The sequence below is a fragment of the Centrocercus urophasianus genome, unplaced genomic scaffold (assembly GCF_019232065.1).
Source record: "Centrocercus urophasianus isolate 14NV4802_14NV808 unplaced genomic scaffold, USGS_Curo_1.0 seq_9, whole genome shotgun sequence".
In the NCBI taxonomy this organism is placed as follows: domain Eukaryota; kingdom Metazoa; phylum Chordata; class Aves; order Galliformes; family Phasianidae; genus Centrocercus; species Centrocercus urophasianus.
Genome location: NW_024885532.1, coordinates 10,854,242 through 10,877,085, shown reverse-complemented (window position 1 = coordinate 10,877,085; position 22,844 = coordinate 10,854,242). Strand labels below are relative to the sequence as shown.

The 22,844-nt window shown below is 41.9% G+C and overlaps 1 protein-coding gene across 1 annotated transcript; it reads left to right on the top strand.

Moving 5' to 3' along the window:
* Positions 1–3,478: 3,478 nt before the first annotated feature.
* On the top strand, positions 3,479–21,984 carry KLF5 (Kruppel like factor 5). The gene is made up of 4 exons (XM_042839224.1): positions 3,479–3,545; positions 4,868–5,732; positions 6,767–6,826; positions 20,035–21,984. The coding sequence occupies exons 1-4, from the start codon at positions 3,537–3,539 to the stop codon at positions 20,211–20,213; spliced, it is 1,113 nt and encodes a 370-aa protein (XP_042695158.1). The 5' UTR covers positions 3,479–3,536; the 3' UTR covers positions 20,214–21,984.
* The last annotated feature ends 860 nt before the right edge of the window (positions 21,985–22,844 follow it).

Here is a 22,844-nt window from a genome sequence, read left to right as displayed (position 1 = left end):
CAGGGGGATTACAAACATGAAACTTATTTTCTGGACATGCTTCACAATAAAATCCCATTCAAGGGGAACCAGAGGTATTTTTCTGCTGGTAACTCTTTGGACAGCAGAGCAGAAAGGTGGAAGCAGATGACTACTGAAATGTAAGAAGAGAAGTCAAAACAAAACGTGTTTGTATTTAAAATACCTGTTGGAATTAATAAGGAAGTGCCATTCATTATTTTAGGAAGAATATCCTTTTTTTCCATAGGGCCTATCACACTATTTTGTATAAAGGGAAATGAAAAATGTCAGTGTAGTTTGCCCTTGAAGAAGACACTTCTGTAAGCTAAAGCAGATAAAGTACACAGCAGCAGACCATCGTTTCATGACTCCCACATTCACTTGAGCAGAAAGTCACCCTGCTACATTCCTCTTTGTGGCGGTGCTGTGTTACAGAGCCACGAGTGGCATTTGCAAGGCCTGTCAGTAGCTGCCATGGTACCTGCCTGGTAGCTCCTACCATGGTGCTTGGTTGGGAGCAAGATGAGGAAAAATGATTCCTTGAGGTAAAAGTATCGCACTGGCTCTCTTTTGACAATCAAATGTAAAATGAGAAACCATTTTTTCCTTTGGGGAGATGGATTCTAATGGGAGGCCAAAAATAGGTGGCTACTGATTTGCCAGGAAGGAAATTCATTTCCACTTCTCTAGAAAGTTGATGTGAGAAAACAAACTGGGTATTTGCTGGCTCAAAATCAGCCTCTGAGTGTGCTAAAAAGCTCCTGAAATCATTATCAGAAATTTTTGTGAGGCTTAAAGCCTGCTGATGTCCTCAGGTCTCCCTCACCTCGTCATTATGAAACAACCCACCCATGTCCTTCCATTCCTCTCCTGCCTCGATGTGAGGTACAGGTCCCCATAAATGCTGGTCCTTCTCCTCACAAAGACTGAGAGACACAGGGTGCCCCTACAGGCACACCTCATGTAGCTGAGAACTTATTAAAAGCGGAACCTATCTCCATCCCATCTGGCAACCCCTGCTCCTCTGCCCCAGCTGCTCTCTCACACCAGGCAGCACTGGGCTCTACCACTGCCAGGTTCCAACCGCCCCAATGAGGACTTGACATTTGTTCTTGTTTTCTCCTGTCTTCCCTAATGGGTACAGCACTACTAAGCGAAGAGGAATGCAAAGAACAAGGGAGTTCAAAGCAATCAAGCCTACATTTACCGAGAATGTCTGGATCTTTGCCCGCCCAGAACCTGGAGCATTTACATAGTTTCAGAAAGTTTAACCCTTTTCCATTAAACCTGGCAATGCGCTTTCCAGCACAGGGCAAGCGCTTCTCATCAGTGCCTTAGCACAGTGGAAGGTATCTCTCACAAACCCACCTGTAGCAATCCCATTCCACTTTTTATTTCCCATTTTTTTCACTCTGCGGGACAGTGACTTGAGCTCTCGAGTCCCCTGTTGTGAGATGTTCATAGAACTGCATTGCAGGGGAAGGATCTCTTTACAATAACCCCCGAACGCTCGGCTGAAATTCTCGCTTACACAACATATCCAAGCTGAGGTTGCAAGACCCTACTTGGGTTTTCAACTACAAATTTGTCTGGTGAAGTGTAAATTCACTTGTAACTGTCTGCAAAATTAGTGAAGAAACAGAGAGATTCTGAAATAATTATACCAGCAAACTCATATTTTTTTTTCTACTAATTAACTCTGAGCAAGACATTGTTTCCATTTAGGAATCTATCAGTTGACAGTTTATTTCTGACTTTCACATTGTAAAGAAAATCTATTTTTGAAAGAGGTATAAACTCTAGTAATGGTGAGAACTCCAAAAACAGGGTATTTTGCCCCAACCCAAGGCTTTTGTGTGCACTATCTCTGAACTACACAGTGCAGCACTCCGTAGCTCAATCAGCAAACCTGAGCAGGAAGTCAGAAGCGATCTGACTGCCTTTTACATACTGCCAGTAATTGTTAGTGACAGAAGAAATGCTAAAATAAAAATTGACTCTTCACAATTGCTTGCTCTTTAGTAATCTTCCACCGACTGCCGCTTGAGAAAAGGCTGTAAGAGCAGGACGCCATGAGCACAACAGGAGGTGGTGGGGCTGCATTTGTTTACCTGCAGCTCAGCCCCAACTGCAGCCTTTTAGAAAAATTACCAACACTGAGAGCTGCTTCTGGAGATGTGTATACATATCTGCAGTACCACTCTGATGGAGCAGCAAAGCGTCCTCCTGAGCAGGCCATGTGTAAATAGACGTACACAGCACAAAGGGAAACAAAACAAAACAAACAAACAAAAAACCCCAGTTTTGAAATGGTTTATTACCCATTTAATCAGATGGAGGCAAAGCATATCATTAAAGTCTGCAAGCCTGAGACATTTCGGTTACGGCAGCCATATGATCTGCACAAGCGTCTGAACGCTGCTGCTGAATGCACGCACCAGACGCTGCTCAGTCCCATTTCGCGCTGCTGCTCTTGGAGAAACACAGCCCCGGACAGCACAGTTGGTAGCTCCGCTTCTTTAGAGCTGTCACAGAGCGAACTCCTCACTTCACAACGGCAGCCTGGAGCCCCGCTGGGCTACAGGAGGGATACACGAGGGGCATCCGCATGTGCACAGGTGTTAACGCCGCCCGAACTCGGGCTCCCTCAGCACGAGGAGTTGTGCCCGCCCCTCACGGCGGAGCGCGGCGCGCCGTCTCAGCTCGGTCCCCGTTTCCCGCCCGCCGCGTCAGTAGAGGGAAAGAGGGGATAGCGGCGGCCGTGCCCGTCTCCTTTCCGCCCCTTCTTCCTTCCGTCCGCGCGGGGACGGGCAGCGGGTTCCGACTGCGAGTTGCCTCCGGGACAAAAACAAAAACAAACAAAAAAAAAAACCTGTGAGTGAACGGCTTTAAAAACCTATTGGTGGCAGCCGGGGGAGCCGCGCGGCTGCGAGCGGTCCGAAGCGCGCGCGGGGCCGGACGAGGGCCGCTCCGTCGCCAGAGTTCCAGCGCCGCCGCCCCGGCACGCCGCGGGGAGGAGCCCGCCGCCCAGCCCGCCGTGCGCCCCGTGGGCCGGGCAGCCTCAGGGCCGCCCCTTCGCAGGGCTGGGTGGGGTGCAGGGGGTGGGGTGGGTGAAATAGAGGCGGGCGCGTGTCCGCGATAGACACCAGCCGCCAGGTACAGGCGGAGGCACTGACGACGCCTGAGTGGATGCGCGGCCGGGCCGGGGCTCGTGGCTATAGTGAGAGCCGAGCAGCCGCCGCCCAGCCCAGCGCAGCAGCCCTCGGGCAGAGCCCAGCGCCGGGGCGGGCAGCCCGCCCGTGCCGCACCGCAGTGCCCTGCCCATGGCCACTCGGGTGCTGACCATGAGCGCTCGCCTGGCTCCCATGCCCGAGGAGCCGGTGTTCGCGCAGCTCAAGCCCGTGCTGGGGGCCAGGGAAGCGCCTGTCTTCCCCGGAGAGGACCTGAAGCAGCAGCAACAGCCGCCGCAGCAGCAGCAGCACCAGCACCCGGGGGGCGGCGGAGGGGGCGGCGGCGCGGCCCTGCCGGGCGAGGAGATGGTGCAGGTAGGAGCGGGCGGGACGGGGTGGGGCCGCGCCGCGGGTCCGGGCCGGGGGCTCCGGGCAGCGGGGCGGGGGCAGCTGAGAGCTCCGGCTGCCGCCCGTGCACTTGCCCGGTGGCAGAATTAGAGCGGCCGCCTGTCCTCCTCGCCCACGCGGAGAGTCATGTTCGGGGAGCGGGGGGGGGGGAGTTGGTGTGGGGGCGGCGGGGACTTCCCGGGACTTTCTGTCCGTCCCGGAACGCTGCTCGGGATCGGCTCCGCTGCGGACAGCTGCCTGCCGGCCGCCCTCCGACCCGCGCCGTGCCCCTCCGAGAAGAGCGGTCCCGGCTTCAAAGCGTCCCGTTGTAAGTGGGGGGAGGCGGAAAGCAGCCGGGCGTGTTTAGGGCAGACGCAGATCAAAGCGAGGGAATGCGTCTCTGTTTGTTTATGTTGTTTACTGGTGGGCTTTGAAGAAACGTCCTGAAAGCCACTTAAAGCAGGGCAGGCTGTTTATCAGCCGCTTTCTCTTCTCGGGTGCTCGCCGGGTCTGGAATGAGCCCTGACGGGGCGAGGGGGAATGCCGCGTTTGCCCACTGGTGTTGCTCGGCACATGCCTGGCCGATGAGTGTGCGGGGTCAGGCGCTGCCTCCCACGGATTCCCCGGCACCACTGCACCGGGGCAGCGATCCCCGTAATTACAGAGTTCCCGGGACCCGGGCAGAGCTGGGACATGTTTATCTGCTAGTCACCGCTGTGCAGATTCTGAAGTCTTAGTGAGACGCTTTGCATAAAGGGTGAGCGAAAGTCGCCGACCAGTCTTTCTTTTATTCGGCGTTACTTATACCTTTACGCTTCGGTGTTGTACTTCTAATCGAACACCTTTCTTCTAAGCATGGAAAACCCTGGAAGCGCAGGAATCAGGCACGTATAAACATCGTTTGAAGTGTTAGCTCGAACGGCTGTCTGGGGATGTGACTTCCCAGAGTTCGCATTTCAAAGTGGAGTGAGTGAAACCGATCGGCAGCGACCTTGTTCGACAGCAAATTCCGAAGGCGAGATCTGTAGATTAGGCCGGGGCCTGTCATTTCCCCGTACGGGGTTGTCTTATAGACACAAGATGAAAGCTTGCCATGGGCTGAGGCACGCGATTGGTCTCGGCATTTCTCTGTGTGAGCTGTGCTTGTCTTTGTTTTGCCTTCCTGTTCTCAGTGGCATTGGTATCTCCCTCCATAGGTAGCTCACAGTTGGCTGGAGAGCGGCTGTTTTCTGTTTCCCAACTCAAGCTGTGCACGTGCCACCTTGTTTCGCAGCCAGTCATGTGGGCTATCGTACGTTTTGTTTTTGCAGACAAGATGTGAAATGGAGAAATATCTGGCACCTCAGCTTCCGCCCGTCCCAGTCATCTCTGAGCATAAGAAGTACAGAAGAGATAGTGCCTCAGTCGTAGACCAGTTCTTCACCGACAGCGAAGGCTTGCCTTACAGCATCAACATGAACGTCTTCCTCCCTGACATCAGCCACCTGAGAACAGGCCTGTACAAATCCCAGCGGCCCTGCGTCCCCCACATCAAGACCGAGCCCGTCACCATCTTCAGTCACCAGAGTGAAACTGCTGCCCCTGCCCCTACTCAGGCCCTCCCTGAGTTCACCAGCATTTTCAGCTCTCATCAGACCCCTGATGTGAACAACATTTTCATCAAGCAGGAGCTCCCGACCCCTGATGTCCACCTCTCTGTCACGCCCCAGCAGGGCCAGCTTTACCAACTCCTGAGCTCGCCGGACCTTGACATGCCCAGTGCAGCCCCTCAGGCGGCCGTCATGGACTCCCTTAGCAGTGTCTCCATGCCGTCGGCCATGTCAGGCCTCAACACCCTCTCCCCAGCTGTCCCACAGACTGCAATGAAACAGTTCCAGGGCATTCCCCCATGCTCCTATACAATGCCAAACCAATTTCTTCAGCAGCAGGCCACCTACTTCCCCCCCTCTCCCCCCAGCTCAGAGCCTGGCAGTCCGGATAGACAAGCAGAGATGCTACAGAATTTAACCCCTCCTCCATCATACGCTGCCACTATAGCTTCCAAGCTGGCAATTCATAACCCGAATTTACCTGCAACTCTGCCAATAACTCCCCAGAACATACAGCCAGTCAGATACAACAGAAGAAGTAACCCAGATTTGGAGAAAAGACGCATCCACTACTGTGACTACCCCGGTAAGCAGCATGGCGACCGCACCTCTGGGAATAAGAAAGTGTGAATAGTCATACACTAGGCATAAGTTATTTTCTTTACTATATTTAGAATCAAATCATTTCTTGTTGAAGTGGAATTTCTCCAGCGTCTTATTCTGTGTGGTGTGTACTTACATTCTTTAAATAGTGCCTGTCATTTTCTGCATGTCATTTTTACAGTCAAACTTCTGACCTTACTTTACTGTGTTTAGAAAAAGTTGTGCTCTGTCTTTATTGGGGGGAAAAAAAAAAAACTAGCTAGATGTCCATTTCTAATTAGAGTCTGTGGGCGTCCAGTTCATGCCCTAACTTCTCTAATACCTGTGATGGAGCAGAAGCTCAGTTTGATCCTGTAAGACTTGCTTCATCTGCTGGCAGTTGAGCCAGTGGCTGTACCTCCCTTGATACAAATAAGGAATTGGATAAAGCAATTAAAATTACCTTTAAAAATTTCACATAAGAGGATAGGCTCAGAGGGAATGTATGTTGCACTGAAAGAAGAACCTCACTCTTTAAGCTATTCCTTCCGGTAATATGTGATCCCAGGTACAGGATGATCACACCACTCTGTGCACACTGAGAAAGTCACAGCTCTTGGTTCTTTCTCTCTTTATAATTATAACTCACAGTGGTATATCACCTGATCAACGTGATAAATGCATAAAATGGAGAAGTGAGATAGAATCCTAGGTGAACTGGCTTTAGGAATTTAAAAACAAGTTTGTAAGGAGACTTAAAGATTTATGGAGCCATGTAGATTTTAGCAGCTATTGTTTTATACTACGTTAGAAGGAAGTAAGTCTCCCAGAAACATATATTTTTTTCTATGTAAAGCAATGTCTCCCTAGGAACTTTCTGTATTAAATTATACTTCTAAATGGTTATCGTGCCAGAAGGTAGTAAACTTAAATGCTTCCAGATAGTACCTCAGCACTGAATGAGGAAGTTTAAGCATAATGCAGAGTGTTCCTGTTCTCCCTACTGAAGCATTTCTCTCCCTTCTTATTTTGTTTTAGGCTGCACGAAAGTGTATACAAAGTCTTCTCACTTAAAAGCGCACCTGAGAACTCACACGGGTATGTACTCGCTCTCACTGTCTCTTGCTCATTAATGGCTTATATCTCTGAAAAGGCACAAGTGTTTGATCCGCCATCTTCTCCCCATTTCTGTACAGTGGCACTTAAGAAAAATTTCAGGTTTAGTCTGTGAGAAGAAAAGCTTTTTTTTTTTTTTTTTTTTTTTTTTTTTAATTCTAAATGCAGTGTGCAGTGTTCAGCCTTTTACAATGCAGAACTCAAAACTGTTAAGAATAAAACAGATGGAAATACTACTTTTCCCCCCAGAAAATCTTCTTAGGAATAATGAATTCAGCAGAATAAACATTACGAATTTGAAGATTTATCTACATAAATAGAGTTTTTCTATTTTGAGCCTTCTCTTTGACCTGTTCAGAGTTATTTAATCTTAAACTTCTTTTTTCCAAAATGCTTTGAAAATTCTCATCATCTCCATTTGCATATTGTGCGTGTTTTTGTTTGTTTGTTTGTTTTCTGAGACAGTTCTTTTTTTCTGCTAGTGGAAGACATTAGAATGGAGGAAATGGAAGTGCAGAGTGTTAGTGTATAACATCTGTTTTTACACACTGATCGAATTCTATGTGCAGATACTGACACAATTGCAGCTCGTGGGCCTACACCAAGAAAGGCTGAGGACAAAGCTTTGCTTATTCATGCACACAGGAGCCAAGCCTTCAAAACCCAGAACTTCATAGGGATTGCTCCTAAGGATGGACTTGTGTAGACAAAGGAGGCAGGGGGAGGAATGCTGAGCTCCCCAACAGCGCGCTTGGAGCTATTAGGACAGTTCTGGGATCTTAATACAAAACTAGTTGTGCTACAGTAAGAAGACAATTTTTACTTTACAGTAAAATACAATTACTTATTTATTTGCCAAAATAAAAAATTAAACAAAAAACAAAAAGGAAGGGGGTTACTACCTGTGTTTTTAAAATGGAGTGTGAGCTTGAACTCTTACCTGCGAACATCAATGCACTTCAAGCAGTTTGCTTATTGAAGCAGGCTGCCAGCACTAAGGTTGTGCTGCTCAAGTAATGAGTTTTCACCTAAGTTTAAATCAAAAGTCAAAACAAAATTTAGCGTGAGCTGTGATCCAGCAAAATGCTTTGCTGTCTCTGTGGAAACAAGGCTGTGTTTTCAGCTGTTCTGAATGGATTGTTAGATTATCGTAAGAAATTGAGTATCTCCAGGCTAAATGTTACTATGGAAATTTTGTTTTGATAAATGAAAGAGTTATCTGTGTTGCACTCACAGTTTTAAAAAAAAAAAAAAAAAAAAAAATTCTAAGCAACTCTACTGCTTTAATTTCTATTTTAATTTTAATTTTTAATTTTAATTGATTTTAATTTCATAATAGACTAAACAAGAACACTTTGGTATTTTTGTACGTATGGTCATTCATTACTGACCAGATTGATAAGAATATTTTTCTGAGACTGTAAACCTGAATAATGTCAGACAGAATAATACTATTGGTCTTTAATAAATAACCTTTAAGTGGTGTCCGTGCAATTTAGCCAGCAGTTGAGTCTCAGTTTTAAATGTCACTTGCTATTATACAGTAACTAGGAAGAAGATAAAAGTAATGTTCTACTCCACAAAAATGAGTTACTTGGGCATCACTAAATACTACTTTCCCTTTTTAAAATCAGTGTGGTGTTTTGTTTTCTTTTTTTTTTTTTTTTTTTTTATCCTGAGTGGTAATAGCTTTAGGGGTTTATGAAGTTAATGTTTGTGTGCACAGAAATATATACACCCCTAATACATACTGCATGGGATCACTAATGTTTATTGTTACCTTCACTTTTCTAGCTATAGATGTTTGACCTTAGAAATGTGGATTAATGTGCAGAGGTCAGAGAAGCTGATGTATTCATGGAAACAAGAATGTTGGAGATAAAAATCTAGTGAATTTAAGCAAGCCTAGAATACAAAGGGTCTTCTGGGGAGGTGAATGAAGGGATAAACTGTCTGAAGCGCTAACATGCAAGAATGCGAGTCCATATCCTGTTACCTGCATTATTTCAGAGTTTGGATTTGCTAGCTCTCTTGAATATTCATTTAATACTTGAAGATTTCCAGTACAGATTGTAATCTCTTCGCTCAAGATACAGCTGAAACGTGTCGATTTACGAGCAGGATCTCTGACGTACTGATACCACATAAATCAATCAACTGAAGGTTAACATGAATGGAAGCGATCTCAGGGAAATGGCGTAGTTACACTGGGGGCCCTCGGGGCTCCCTCAGGAGTGCAGGGAGATCTCTCTACTTTGCCTCAAAAGAGGGAGGCTTAGTGCTAAACTTCAGGGAGGCGTTTCTTTGTGTATCAGTCCACTTTGCGTGCACCTAGTCCCCTAGAACTATGCGTTCATGCAGTGTTACTGAGCCTTGGCTTTAATTTATTATTATTTTTAAGACTCTTGTGAAGCTTTTACCTTCAAAGTCTGAAGTAATTGTCACGTAATCCATTTTAATAAAGTTGTGTGTGATATTCTTTCAAATCCCTTCAGGGATAGCAGACCTGTTTATCTGGCTAAACCCGTTCTTTAGTAATCATGGACCACTGAAGTTGTTTTCTCCTTATTCTTAGTTTCTTAACAATACCTTTCAAAATTGGCTGCAGTCTCTCTCTCATCCCAACCAGCCCCCGCCCTTCTTAGCAATCTGTCATCTTAAAATAAAAGAGCCTGCAGCAAAGTTTGTCTGCCAGTAAAAGTCAAGACAGACCTTATGGTTTTCCTTTTATATTGGAAAATCTCAGCCTTTTCAAAGTATTTATTTAGCAGTCTTTTTCTTCTGAATGGCTTTCACCAGGTCTAAAAGATGTTCTTTGAGAACAAACTTCAGGGAAGTGTTATTTTTAATGGGTGGAATGTAGGCTGTAGTTTTTTGGTTTTTTTTGTTTTTGTTTTTTTTAAATACGAACACGCTCCCAGACTTTTACATTTAACTAACACTAGGAAATGGGCAAGAGCAAAATGCCATTCTCTTTTCTTACGTGTTTCTTGCATGTTTACCTTGCAGCAAGTCAGATAGCTTAAGCTGGTACGTAATGGAATTATGCTGGACGCCATATTCACTCTCTCCAACAATCACACAGAGAAACAAGGTTAATATCTGTGTTTGAGCTGCTGGAGCAGGCATCCACTTTCCTTCTTCTAGATACTGCTTTAGTGTTTGTAAATTAGGAAGTAAGTTTTTGTTGTTGATAAACTGGTAACACAAAATGTGGAATATACACAAACATTCAGCTGCTGTGGAGAAACACAGCGCTGTGTATCCATTTCTGTGCAGTTGTGGAGCAGATGTCCAGTACATTCGAAAAGCTTAAACACTTCAGAGTGGGATCTTAACTTGCTCTTAGTTATTTCCAAGACGCGTAGGACAGTACTCATCACATGGAAATACCTGTTGGAGCATTTGTCAAAATAGATTAGGTGGTTTTTTTTCTTTTTACTTGTGGAAGCGGGGATTTTCTTTTAAAATGATTATACCCGTTAGTCATGGAACAAGTTTCATAACTTGTATTGTGCAACTGGTGTATATATTAGAGGGTGTTATGCATTTATTGCAAGCTGTCCAACATGAAAACTACTTTAAGACACTGACATAACAGTTCTGTGTCCAACTAGAAAAACGTGCCAGATGTCAGAGCGAAGCAATTCATTGCGTATTGTAGATAACCTCATTAGATTTCTCCTGTAACACAAGTAGATACATACTTCATATATATATCTATATACATGCATATGATCCTTTAGAACCATGTTTTGTAAAACTTAAACCTGTTACGTTTCTTTATATGTAAAAATTTGGGACTCTTGAAGTTGAGTCTTTAATATGCAGGCACCTGGAATACACTACCTGTAATGCTACAGCAGAGCTGCTGGCTCTAGGGTGTTTCTTCTATTATTTCTGCAAACAGCCGCACGCTTGAGAATTTTGTATGGCTTTTTAGAGGAAAATCTGTCACTGTTTTGAACTCATCAAGGCACTGAGGGCATTTTCCAGCTGCGTACTGGTTTTCCGTATACAGAAGCTTCGTACAGGCATGTTCTCTGATCACATGGTTGATTTGCCATTAATAGTTTCTAACATTAACTGCATAACTATTTCGTCTCTATCTATAGATCTAGTTTGTATTTGGTGATGGGAAGTGGAAGCCGAGATAACTCAAGAGAAATGGCATTTCTCTAAATGAGATGCACTCAAAATACTTCCACCAGCCCTAGTTATTTCAAATGCTGCATTGGCATGGGACAGCTGCTAGCTTGTGCGGTTCCTCAAGGTGTTAAACATTTTACTTCCATTTAGATCTCTGCCTCAGTACATCCAGAACTAGTTTGTATACACCAGAATTAGAACCAGTTGTGTGCAGTAGACATTAGCAGTCCTTATGACTTTGTGTTCTGAATTTACTGTAGCTGTAGATCTATGCATGTTAACAGTGGTACCTTAAAGAATCGCCCAGAAGCTCAGGACACCCATTCTTTAGAAGGGAGTACAAGTGACAGTGGACCCTACCAAAAAAAAAGCACCTCACAAAGAACACATACTGATCTCAGTCCTGAGAATTAGGTGAAGGATTTTGCTTGTGTTATACAAGTGGGGAACTGAAGCTCAAGACTGCCTTGCTCATGGCAGCAGCTTTCTGTGTCTGTAGCGACACTTTATCCAGGAAAAAAACCTTTAGATCGTGAAAATAGCTATTAAGTAAGCACAGATTCTGTTTCTTTAACCTGTTGAGTGAGTCAGTTGTGCTGATTATTCTTTAAGGAGATGTCAGTAAATGCCATCATTGGAAGGGAGAATAAGGAAAAGTGGAGGAGAGTTAAATAAAATTGTTGACAAAGTGCATTAAAGTGCAATATTGCTAGACACTGCTGGAGAATATGTTGGTATCTTTTATTTATGAATTCTGCTAAATCCATTAGTTGCCTGTGTGAGAAATGGAAGAACATTATTTTCCTGTGCAAACCACAGTTTAAGGGAAAATAATGCATTTTTCAAACACTCTGTGGATGATTGCAGACCTTTGGATTAATTGATTCAGCTCTTTATCTGTAGTCATAACCTAAACGAGACATGCTTGAATGCGTTGTGTTTTTCTGGGCGAAGTCTTAGCAATATATTCCTAAATTTTAATTAAGTATTACTGGCCATTCACGTCAGTGTCTGGCACTGAGTTTTTCGGATGCGGGAATTAAATTCCAAGGTGTCAGGTGAGGGATACTTCTGTTAGATTTGAGATACTTAAAAGAAAAGCCTAACATTTTCTTTTTGATTAAAAGCCTAGAAAGTCCCTTTAAGCATGAAAGCTTTAAAAAAAAAAAACAAAAAAAACAACGCTGTTGTTTCTGTCAATTGCTCCCTGAGAGGATTAAACTTCAGTTCCAGGATATTTGATTCCTGATAAGGAAACTGTTGACCTAAGAGACCGGATTTAAATATAGTTCGTTTTGAGACCGCCCTACATACACTACTATAGTCCAAGATTCACAGCAATTGCCAGTGATTAAAATTTTCCATTATTTGAGTAGACATTCCTTATTGTAATTAATTTCTGAGCTTGACTTGGACAATTGACTCCTGGTTCCACTGAACATGTTCTGAGTAGCGTTGTTTGTTGTTTGTTAGATGACCTGAACCTCCCACTGGTGAAAGATTAGAAACATGTAAGTAATGTCCTAGTTTAGTCTGAGTATCTTGGTAGCAGCATTCTCGTTCTGTCAGGCTGCATTATTTATATTCAGTGATCTCTAACAAGTCTGATTAAGGACATATTAAAACCTTTGATTTTGGCAAGTGTACAGCACTTTGCTTTGAATTAAAATAGCTTTAATGTATTGCTTTCAATTCTTGTGTGTGCGTACAGTAGATGGAAATCTGGAAGTCTACAGCAGGTTTAATGAATTCCACGTTAAGAGCACTTCTTATCTGGCTGCACAAGAGCCAGTGTTATTGGTGTGAGAGCTAAAGAGCTGTTCTTGCACCACAACCGTAGATGAGGAAATGCGTTCTTCAGCAGAGCACAGAACCCGTAGACATGGCCATACGCCCCAGATGGCATGGATTTCTTATAAACCTACTTTAAAAAATTCCTTTCCTCTGTTTGCATATCTCCTTGTGGAGAGACCACCTCTGTTAAGACAGAATGTTATGCCAGAAAGAAAATAAACCATTTCACAGGCCAGTCAAGATTCCCCAGTAATCCTTGAACTGCGTAAGACAACACTTAGAAAAATAAGAGTGCTTCAGACATTGCTGGGAGCTCTCAGAAGATAATGCCTTTGTGTGGCTGCAGTCAGAAACTGAGTGATATGTAACTTCTTTTTTTTACTGTCCTCTTTGCTTTACCAAACTCTTGTCTTTTTTTTCCTCTTCATGCTTTTGTTAGAAAGAGATGTAATACTTCTTGGTTTATCAGTGATGGGATGTACTGGGAAAAAACAACTGTGTTACAGAACTCCTAAAAATCCTGTTTTGTTGTTAACTAGTGGTCACCCAATAGCCATTACTATACTAGACACAGACTTCTATCACATTTTTAAATGCACAGCATGTGTTATGTATTCGTATCACTGGGGGACTGCTTATTTCAAGGACTATATTTATTTCATCACTCAAAAAATAAGCTGGATTTCCTTCAGCCTCTATGTATGCTCTCAGCCTTCTAATCCCTCTCTGACTTGGACAACACAGAGAATTTCAATGCTCTAAAGAGCTTTTAAGCAGCTGAGGGATATTTTTTTTAATTTTGAAATTTCAGCTTTCTGTTCTTTATCTGAACAACAACAACAACAAAAACTGCTTAAAAAAAAAAAAGACAAAAACCCCAAATAAAAGACTGTTTCAAACAGTGACAGCTTAGTTAATGATAGAATGGGGATCTAAGTTTAGGTAAACTTTCAAAGCTAGAAACTTCTTTCGATCGAGGGTAGGATACTCAACCAACTGCTTTCAATTCCAGTTAGCCAGGAAGAGGCAGGCATTTAAAACAGTCATGCTTTAACCTACAGTAAAGTCAGGCAAACTAAAAGGGCAGACTTAGCTTTTTGAAGACTGTAGTACATCAGGAATCTAAGACAACTGATTCTAAGATGTAAAATTTTAAAAGCAAAGTTGTCAGAAACCTTTGTAGTAATCTGTTTTAAAGCAGGACACAGTGTGAAAATTTCTGCACCACAGTGTTTATACCAGTGAAAAACTGTTCTTCCTCCTTGGTATCACACCTAGTTGAATGTTTTTTAAGGCTGGGCACTTGCCTCTGGGGAAGCAGTTCTACAGGAAGAAAATGTGTGTTCCAGCTGATTCTGAGTCTCGCCCCAGAAGCTAGGCCAGCTATGCTTGGGCTAGGATTGCCTGTTGTCTGGGCTTTCTGGGGCTGGCATTCTGCTGTTGCCAGACATGTCCATCTTTTAGCTCCTGAAGAGGCAGATGCCAGACAGAGATATGGCACAAAGGGAGCAAAAACGTGTTGTCTCTGTCAGTGACTCACTAAAGCCATGCATGCTTCTCCACAGAACTTCAAAGGGGTCCTTTCCCCACCCCCTACTCCAACATCAGGTGAAAATGCTTCCCAGCAGAGTGAGAACAGAGTGTTTCATCTTCTAGCCAACTCTAGTGCTTACTCACATCGACCTGGTCTACTCTTCCCTCCTGTGTCCTGCAGTAGCTTTGAAATGTGGGACCTTGGGTGGAATTGTCCCTTTTTAATTCACTTGAGTCATTATGTGTGATTTGTCAGATGTGGAGGCTTCTGGCATTCCTATGTATTTCCATTTGATGAAGGCTTCTTTATGCATATTTGCATGTGCTTAGATCAGTCTCCTGTACTCTTCAAGTAGTTGACTAGGTTTGAAAACCTGACCCTTACTCTATATAACTTTATATTTTAAGAAGGCCATTCTAGTAGTGAAGTGCAGAAATAAAATTATACAGCTGCTTCTTCAGTGGAGTAAGGAAGTTTACTTTCTTGTTAATGGAAAAATTCATTGCTAACAGAGGTTTCGAGTGATTGTTTTTCCCAAACAGCATTTTAAAAGGAAGTCTTCTCAGGATGCAGGGAGACCTGATCACAGCCTTTCAGTATATAAAGGGGTGTTATAATATAGCAAGGGACAAACTCCTTAGCAGGGTCTGTTGTGATAGGACAAGGGGAAATTGTTTCAAATTAAAGAAGATTGATAGATTGATACAGACTGTGTATAAGAAAGAAGTAATTTACAACAAGGTGAAGTGGAACACTGGAACAGGTTGTCAGAGAGGTGGTGGATGCCCTGTCCCTGGAGACATTCAAGATTAGGCTGGATGGCGCTCTGAGCAACCTGACCAGTGTGGAAGTTCTTGCTTGTTGAAGGGAAATTGGACTAGATGGCCTTTAAATGTCCTTTTCAACTCAAATTATTCTGTGATTCTTTTACAAGGACTGTAGGATAAAGGATGTCAGTTACCATCACCCACCTCATGGCACCGTACCTTTCCTATGTGAGTACGGCAATGACAGTCACTGCCAGCAGATAGAATTAATGCTAGGAAAATACTTGGTCTGTTTTTAAACTACTACAGCCTGTAGATAAATTAAAAGAAGAGTCAGCATTGACTCAGAGGTCCAGATAATTTTTGTGAGATATTGATAAGGATCCCAAACCTTAGGATCTACATTGGTGTAGTTTAGCTATTGAAGTGGCTAGTGAGGTTGCCATGTTATATGCAGGTGTGTGTACATGTTTCTGACATTTTTGCAATCTCAGAGCATTATAATTTATTTTAATTTTTAGGGGATTGACAAACACGTTGGAAGAAAAATAGTCTCCTTTCAGGTTTTAAACTCCCTTATCTCTTGTTAGGTACATTCCGTAAAAGAGCTTCCAAACTAAACATGGGTGATTAAAATTTCAGTGCTCAAGTACAAGCCTGTTTCTCATGCTCTACAAATTTATTTTTAAAACTGGAGAATGGATACATATTAGCAGTTCAAGAACTTAAAATATATTTTGTGATGCATAAGCCTAGCAAAATATTTTAAATGAGTGATACTGGAAGGAGGTTATGCAAAAGTCCAATTAAACTTATGAAATCCCTATCCTGTTGAAGTATAATTTAAAGGAAAGCAGTTCTGTTTCCCAGAAGTGCTGTGTATAATATTTCTGGCTTGGGAAGAAAGGGTTGGAGTGTGCTATTTGGCTGGAAATCGGTACCAGCTTCCTCCATGGTGTTTTAGCTGAACAGTGTTGACATTCTAACAAATCCTGTGGAAGCTCCCCTGAAGTGGAGGAGTTAGCTGTTTTCTTGCTTTTACAGTGAAATATCTGTTTGATACAGTGATCGTGTTCCAGTAACTGAGCTATACTGCGTTCGTGTTTAATGACCAATGGCGTTGGTCTAACACCCTATAGAAATACTAAATTGCTGGAGGAAAACCAAGCATTTCTGAAACTTTACAGCTACTGTATTTCACACAATCATTAAAGTAAACAAATCTTACACTACTGTGTAGCCAATGGAAATAGTTTATAAAGGGTTCAGTGTCCCTTTTTGTGTATACCTGTGGTGGTGGTGTTGTTATTTTTTTAAATAAGTTCTCAAACTCAGATTTCTCAGAGCTTTTAAGTCAGCACAGAGAACGTAGAATCACTTCAGAAAATATGTAACATGAGGCTTTTTTTTTTTTTCCTTGCCACAGGAGCTTAAACCAAATTCTTATTTCTGCTCAGTGACAAAAAGCATGTGTATAGATTGACAGAGAGAATACTAGCAGCTAGTTGTTCTGCTATCTTTAAAGGAGTGAAAATAACCTCCACCTTCTTTTTCTTGCCCCCCTTCCTTCTTGCCCAAAAGGAAAACATTTGAAATTGGTTCAGTTCTTAAATAGAACTTTCCAGCGGAAACTAGCATTACAAACATAGATATTCAGTATTTTACCCCTAGGATTTATTCAGAATAATCTGGGCCTCTATATTGGCGCTAAAAATAAATTTTCCAGTTCTCACTGTTAGCCAAAGCAGGGGTTAAAAGCAACCTTCTGGCTTTAATTTCCAAGTACATAAAAGTAACGCTGTTAAAACAATCTGAGTAAGGCACCCCCTTGTTCCCCTGAGTGCGTCCTCAAGCTCTGTTCAGTTCAGCTCAGGTCTGCAGCACTTGTCCAGGAAGGAGAAGCAAGCACAGCTTCTCTGCTTGTGCTGGTGCTGCACTACATGACGGTGAGATGCCCATGGCTCTTTCTTGACTGTAGTAGCATTGATAGATGAGGTGACCACTGCAATGGGGTGAGCTACAGAGTTTTCTAGGTAGGAATTCGTCATTGCCTTTGAATCTGTTGGGTCCAAGAAGCGGCATGGTTTGCTGCTGTCCTGATTTCTGGTGGTTTATATGCCAGGAGTCTTCACACAACATGTTGTCACAGATGAAAAGCAAGATAGAATGGGAGGACAGCAGGTTTTTTTGTTTGGTCTTAGGGCTAGGTGCTACTTAGTGGGACAATTTTGAGACTGCTTTTTCAGTAATACAACGTAGCGTGTCAGTGAATTTCAACATACCTTATATCACCTCTACGGCAAGTCTATGAAGTGTGCTTTTTAGTCTCTTGTTTCCCATTTAGTGTTTTATTCTAGGTGTCCAGGTCTTCTGTTTGATAAGTGCTATTTTCCCACCCTCTTTATCATTTCTTATATACCCAGTGTTAATCTGTAAATTGGTAAACAAAACAGGAGAAAACAGAGAGCTGACTAAATCTCTGTGCTCTCTGCAGGCAGTTAGGGTGGGGGGATTACAGGATGGAATTTATGACAGTTTTAAGTGACGGTTTTTAAAGATTGGTCAGAAGCTTTTAATAGTGTCATCTTACTGAGACTTCTGGATTTAGGTTAAATTAATTGTAAACCAGGTGGAAACATTTGATTAGATGAGCTTAAAGCCAGCGTGGAAGAAAAGAGGAAAAAAGAGAAAAGGGAATTGTTTTTGAGTTAAGGTGCTTTACATATAAGAGTAATGCTTTTGTGCAACAAAACTTAAAACATTCACTGAAGGTCTCTCTGATGTTACGCTTATGGAACAGCAGTGCAGTCTTTTACAGAGCTCCATGTGAATTAAAGCAAGACTGAGTTTAAATACATGAAGGATGACATACATACTACAAAGGATCCTGCACTGAGACCTTTGCTGTCATTCTGCTATGAAGACTAACTGTGTTATCTCAGCTGACTTCTCTGATGTTAGAAAAGCTTTATGTACTAAATTTGAATGAGCTCTGTATTTTGATCTACAATATATGTTGCGTAGAACAAAAAAAAAAAATCCCATTTTGTAGGTCATTCCAGTCTTTAGTCAGTGTCAGGAAGAGTAAATTCAACTGTGATGGAAATTTTCAACAAATTGTGATCTGTTTTACCATGTATCAATTAATTTTGAACTTGAATTGTGAGGTGATTCCTGGCCCCAAATTTGTTGTTTTCTTAAGGTTTGTTATTATCCGCTGCAATTTCAGTAAATCCTTTGCTGTTTATGCAAAGAGGTGGTGGTTTGTTTGGCTGGTTAGTTTATCTTGTAGAAGTCTCATTCTAGTTGTGAGCATGCTGCTGATATGAAATCAGTTTGCCATGGCAAGCAGAGAGCTGACTTCACTTTTAGCTGTAGATGAAAAGTTACTGCTTAGTTGAGAAGAAGCAGTAGAAACTCACAGACAAAACATGTTTCATAATTTCATTTAAATTACAGTTTAGAGTCTTTGAAGAGACGTTTTGATGTTTCTCAAATGGTGTTCTTTGCAGAACAAACAGATGGCAGGATACTGTCTTCTGACTGTTTTCTACTTGCTAATGTGACAATAACCCAGGGGAGATTGAGTCGCTCCATAGAGCTGTAGGATTGAAGCTGTTAGAGTAAAGGTCTGGGACCAGATGGAGAAGGAGAAGGTGTTTAAGTCATGGTGGAAAGGGTTTTTTTGAAAGCTCAGGTCTTCATGTGATTCTGCTCCACTTTGCTGCTGAGAGCTCAGATAAACTTGGCTTTCTTTCTCTCTTTGCCAGAATCAAATTGATATAAAGGATATAGATAGCAATGACTGTGCCATCTGAAAGGTGTTTTTGTCAACCAGCGTCAACCAATATCCTATAAATAGGTAATCTTAGCTTCTTTATTTATACGAAGCTTGCTTGTGTGGTGACATCATGTCCATGCTGGCTCCTGAGCAGGTGTATGTCCAACATGTAAAGTTCTCTTCACACAGAAGTCATCTTGACTTTGTGGCTTCATGCTTCTCCCATTTCAACAAACAAATCCATATATTATAGACATGCTTCAAAGACCCCATGTATAGTTGTAAAATGAATGAATGAATGTATTTCAGGTGCTTGAGCTAGCATATTCAAGGCTAGCAGGGTACTTCAAAGTAGCATTCAGAGTTTCTGTAATACAGCAAGATTTCAAAGATGCCGTGCTCCCTCTGCATTGGTACAGCCTGATGGAAACAACAAGCATTTGCCACGTCTGCAGTGTGATTACCTGATGGTAGACATTTAATTCAGAAAACAAGGACTTTGGTCTTTTAGATGCTTTCTTCTATATATAGCTAGCTGAAAGCAGAGCACCACAAGATTTTATTGCCTCTGACATTTTAGAAAATATTATCCCAGTTGTATTTGTAATACACTGCACCTTTGTTCATGCTTCAGAAGACCTTGAACCGATCTATACGCTACAAAGATTCTTTATAGGAATCTTTCTTCCCACTTCAGGCTTCTCTTAAAAAAGCTCGCTCAAACTTGATTTATCCTTTTTTAAAAGGTGCGAGCATAAGTTACAAACTGGGCCAGGTTGTCATGTGAGACTGCTTTCCTCCCTTTCATACTGAGACGAATGTGAGGGAGCATATTTCAGTCTCACGCAGGTTTTTTCTAAACCTCTGATCATTTCTCTATCGTAACTGTCCCTGATTTGTGTAAGTGCCCAGCTTATGTTTGAAAGTTTCTTCTTTCTTCCTGATGCCATTTTACCCAAGTATTAATTTGCAGAATTGCTGAGCAGAAAGCTCAGAATAAACAAAGGGGCTGTTCATTTGGGGCCCGCAGAACATGCCTGTGAATTAGGAAACACGAGATTTTTTTCTGTTGTCGTTTCCTTTAAATTGAACAGCGGTGTTACTCGTGTCAGCCTCACGCCAGCTCTCTGCAGCTGATGTTTCTCTTCCTTCTGTCTGATTTCAGGTGAAAAACCGTACAAGTGCACGTGGGAGGGCTGCGATTGGCGATTTGCGCGCTCAGACGAATTGACGCGCCACTACAGGAAGCACACCGGGGCTAAACCCTTCCAGTGCGCCGTGTGCAACCGCAGCTTCTCTCGCTCCGATCACCTGGCTCTGCACATGAAGAGGCATCAGAACTGAAAGCCAGGCTTGTTGCCGAGGCTGTTCTGTATCTATGCAATTTCCTAATGACTCTCAACCTACAACCGAAATTAGTTTAATTTTTGAGGATGGATCATCCGTTTAAAAGAAAATCTCAAAACTGGAAAATGTATATTTTGTATATTTATGCAGAAAAAGGGAAGACACTGTATCACAATACCAGAGTGTTCAAGTCGTTGGTTTGCTCACGTGGGTGTATATGGCTTTAGTCAGCAGGTTTCATCTCTTTACAAGTATTATGTCTTGACACATGGCAGCGTTACACGTATATTTTTTTTTCTCTCTAGGTGTTTTGACCAAAGCACTATCATTATTGTGACAATGTTTAGTAAACAAATTAATGAGAGACTGCAGATGAATGGACACAGTGGAAAAGCCATGCATTGTAATCTGTCAGGGTTTTACTGGATTTGTTTAGTACTTGTGCTTTTTTTTAAATGTTAAGTCGTTCTGTGGAGATAAAATACATAGAAAAATTCATAAACAGCCATAGAACAAAGTATTTTGTTCTGTATGTTGCATGTTTGCTATGACAAAGATTTTGTAAATATGCAAATCAGCTTTTTAGGGTAAAAAGAAAAGTTTTCTAAGAATTATCTGGAAAAAAAAACAGTTGTTTTACATTTGTTAACGGCACATTTACACAAAAAGTTACTTAAATACCTCTCAGAACAGTACCAACTTAGCTTCATTTCTCTTAAGAGAAATGAGCAAGACATTCAGATGTTTTGTACCTGTTAACTCAGACGGTGTGCACTGAATATTCAAAGCAGGATTTTGTTTTCAAATTGCTTAAAAGGGTGAAACATTTAAAGTGAACTGGAAAGTAAATGTTGGAAGCTTAAATGGGGAGGGGGGGATAGTTACAGTATACAGAATGTTAAACCTCTTACTATAAGCTAAACTTAGTATCACTTTAAAAAGAAGGATTTAGGATGCAATTTTCATATACGGACATGTTAAGCTGGTTCAGCACCAGTATGATCTGTTTTCATGTGGATATTGCATGTAATTTACTAGAAGGTAAAGGATACAGTGATGTTATTTAAAATTACAGTGCAGTTTAGTTTATCCACTGTTCAAATGGATACACACAGGGAAAATTAACTGCTGACAAAGGTAGCTGAAACTCCTCTGAAGTCAGTGAAGTGGTGCCCTTTTATGCTAACAATGACTTTGATCCACAGTGTTCAGCCTTGAAACATTAAGTGAAGGGCCAAAGATGAGGTTAGACCGTGCAGGATTTGGCCAGGCAACAGGAGAAAACGTAACAAACCAAGTAAAAGTGTCTGTAGTTCACAAGCTGTAATATTAAGCTGTCAACCAAAGGGTAGAATAAACAATCAAAATACCAAAAAAGGGTCTCACAGGAAAACCTAGCATTGTTAAAACTGTTGTTTGTCTTTATTTATTTGTGGTATATGATAGACTTTTTTTTAAGACAATTTTACATATACTTGATAAATTATAGTTTTGTTTGTTATAGTTAGAAATGTTGCTCTTAATGTAAATAGTTGACAAATGATGTAAATAATTTTGTAAGGCTTCAAATGTTTATACGTGGAAACACATGCATAAATTGGTTGCTGTTTTGCTTCTTTTGCCTCCCCCCTACCTTATTTTTGTATTGTTGTATTTCCTATGCAAATGTTGGAGCAAACAGCTGTATAGTTGTAGAATGTTTTGAGAGAGAATGAAATGGTTTATATATAAAAGACTTTTTTTTTGCAAAATAAAACAAAGTGCCTAATGTGCGTGTGTGTGCTCTCTGTAGCTCTTAACAATTAAAGTTTTGTGTTTTTGCATGATGAGCTGGAAATCACAGCTATGTTAAGCTAAGAATGTCTATTCTTCATAGTAAGGATTGTCTCTTTGGAAAGTTCCTTGCCTTTCTGCGTCCGGCCCTCTTTTAAAACAATAAATGTGAAAAGATTATTAGTTTAGGGTGCTTCTCTGCCACTAGGACTTTAACAGAAGTGTGCAGTAGCCTGAACGTAATTCTGGTAGTCCATCCACAGCCAAGTAGCTGGAAAGGAAAAATGCTCATGGCACAAATACAAGAAGTATAGGAGTTCTCTCCTACCTACAAAATGGGTGTAAGCTGTTTACATCCGTTTAGTGTTGCCCAAAATTACTTTCTTCCTCCAGACTTCTTCTCATGTCATAGAAAAACAGGAGGACCCCAAAGAAGTCTTACACAATGTCCTCTCCTCCCCCCACTCCCAAAACCACATCTCCTTTTCAGTATTTTTTATTGGAAGATAGAAGTATCATTTGATTTAGAAACTCACGTTGATGTGCGTACAGATCTCAGGTTGCAATTGTCACCTAATCCTTGATGTCAGGCTTAAAGAAAATGGGTATACTGGAACTTTCCAAAGGAAATCAGTTTTACAACCAATGAAAAATTCAGTTTAAATTTTGTTTACTGTTTCAAATTGATATATTAACCATCAACTTACTGAAAATCCAGTTTTCAAATTCCTGCAAACTCTGGCTCCTAAATCCTTTCTTGTATGTCCCAGTTTTTTCCTTATAATCTAACTTGGATTTCTCTTTAATTGTTTTTTCTCTCTTAGTTTGCCTTTCCCATTTCACATAAAAGTGTTT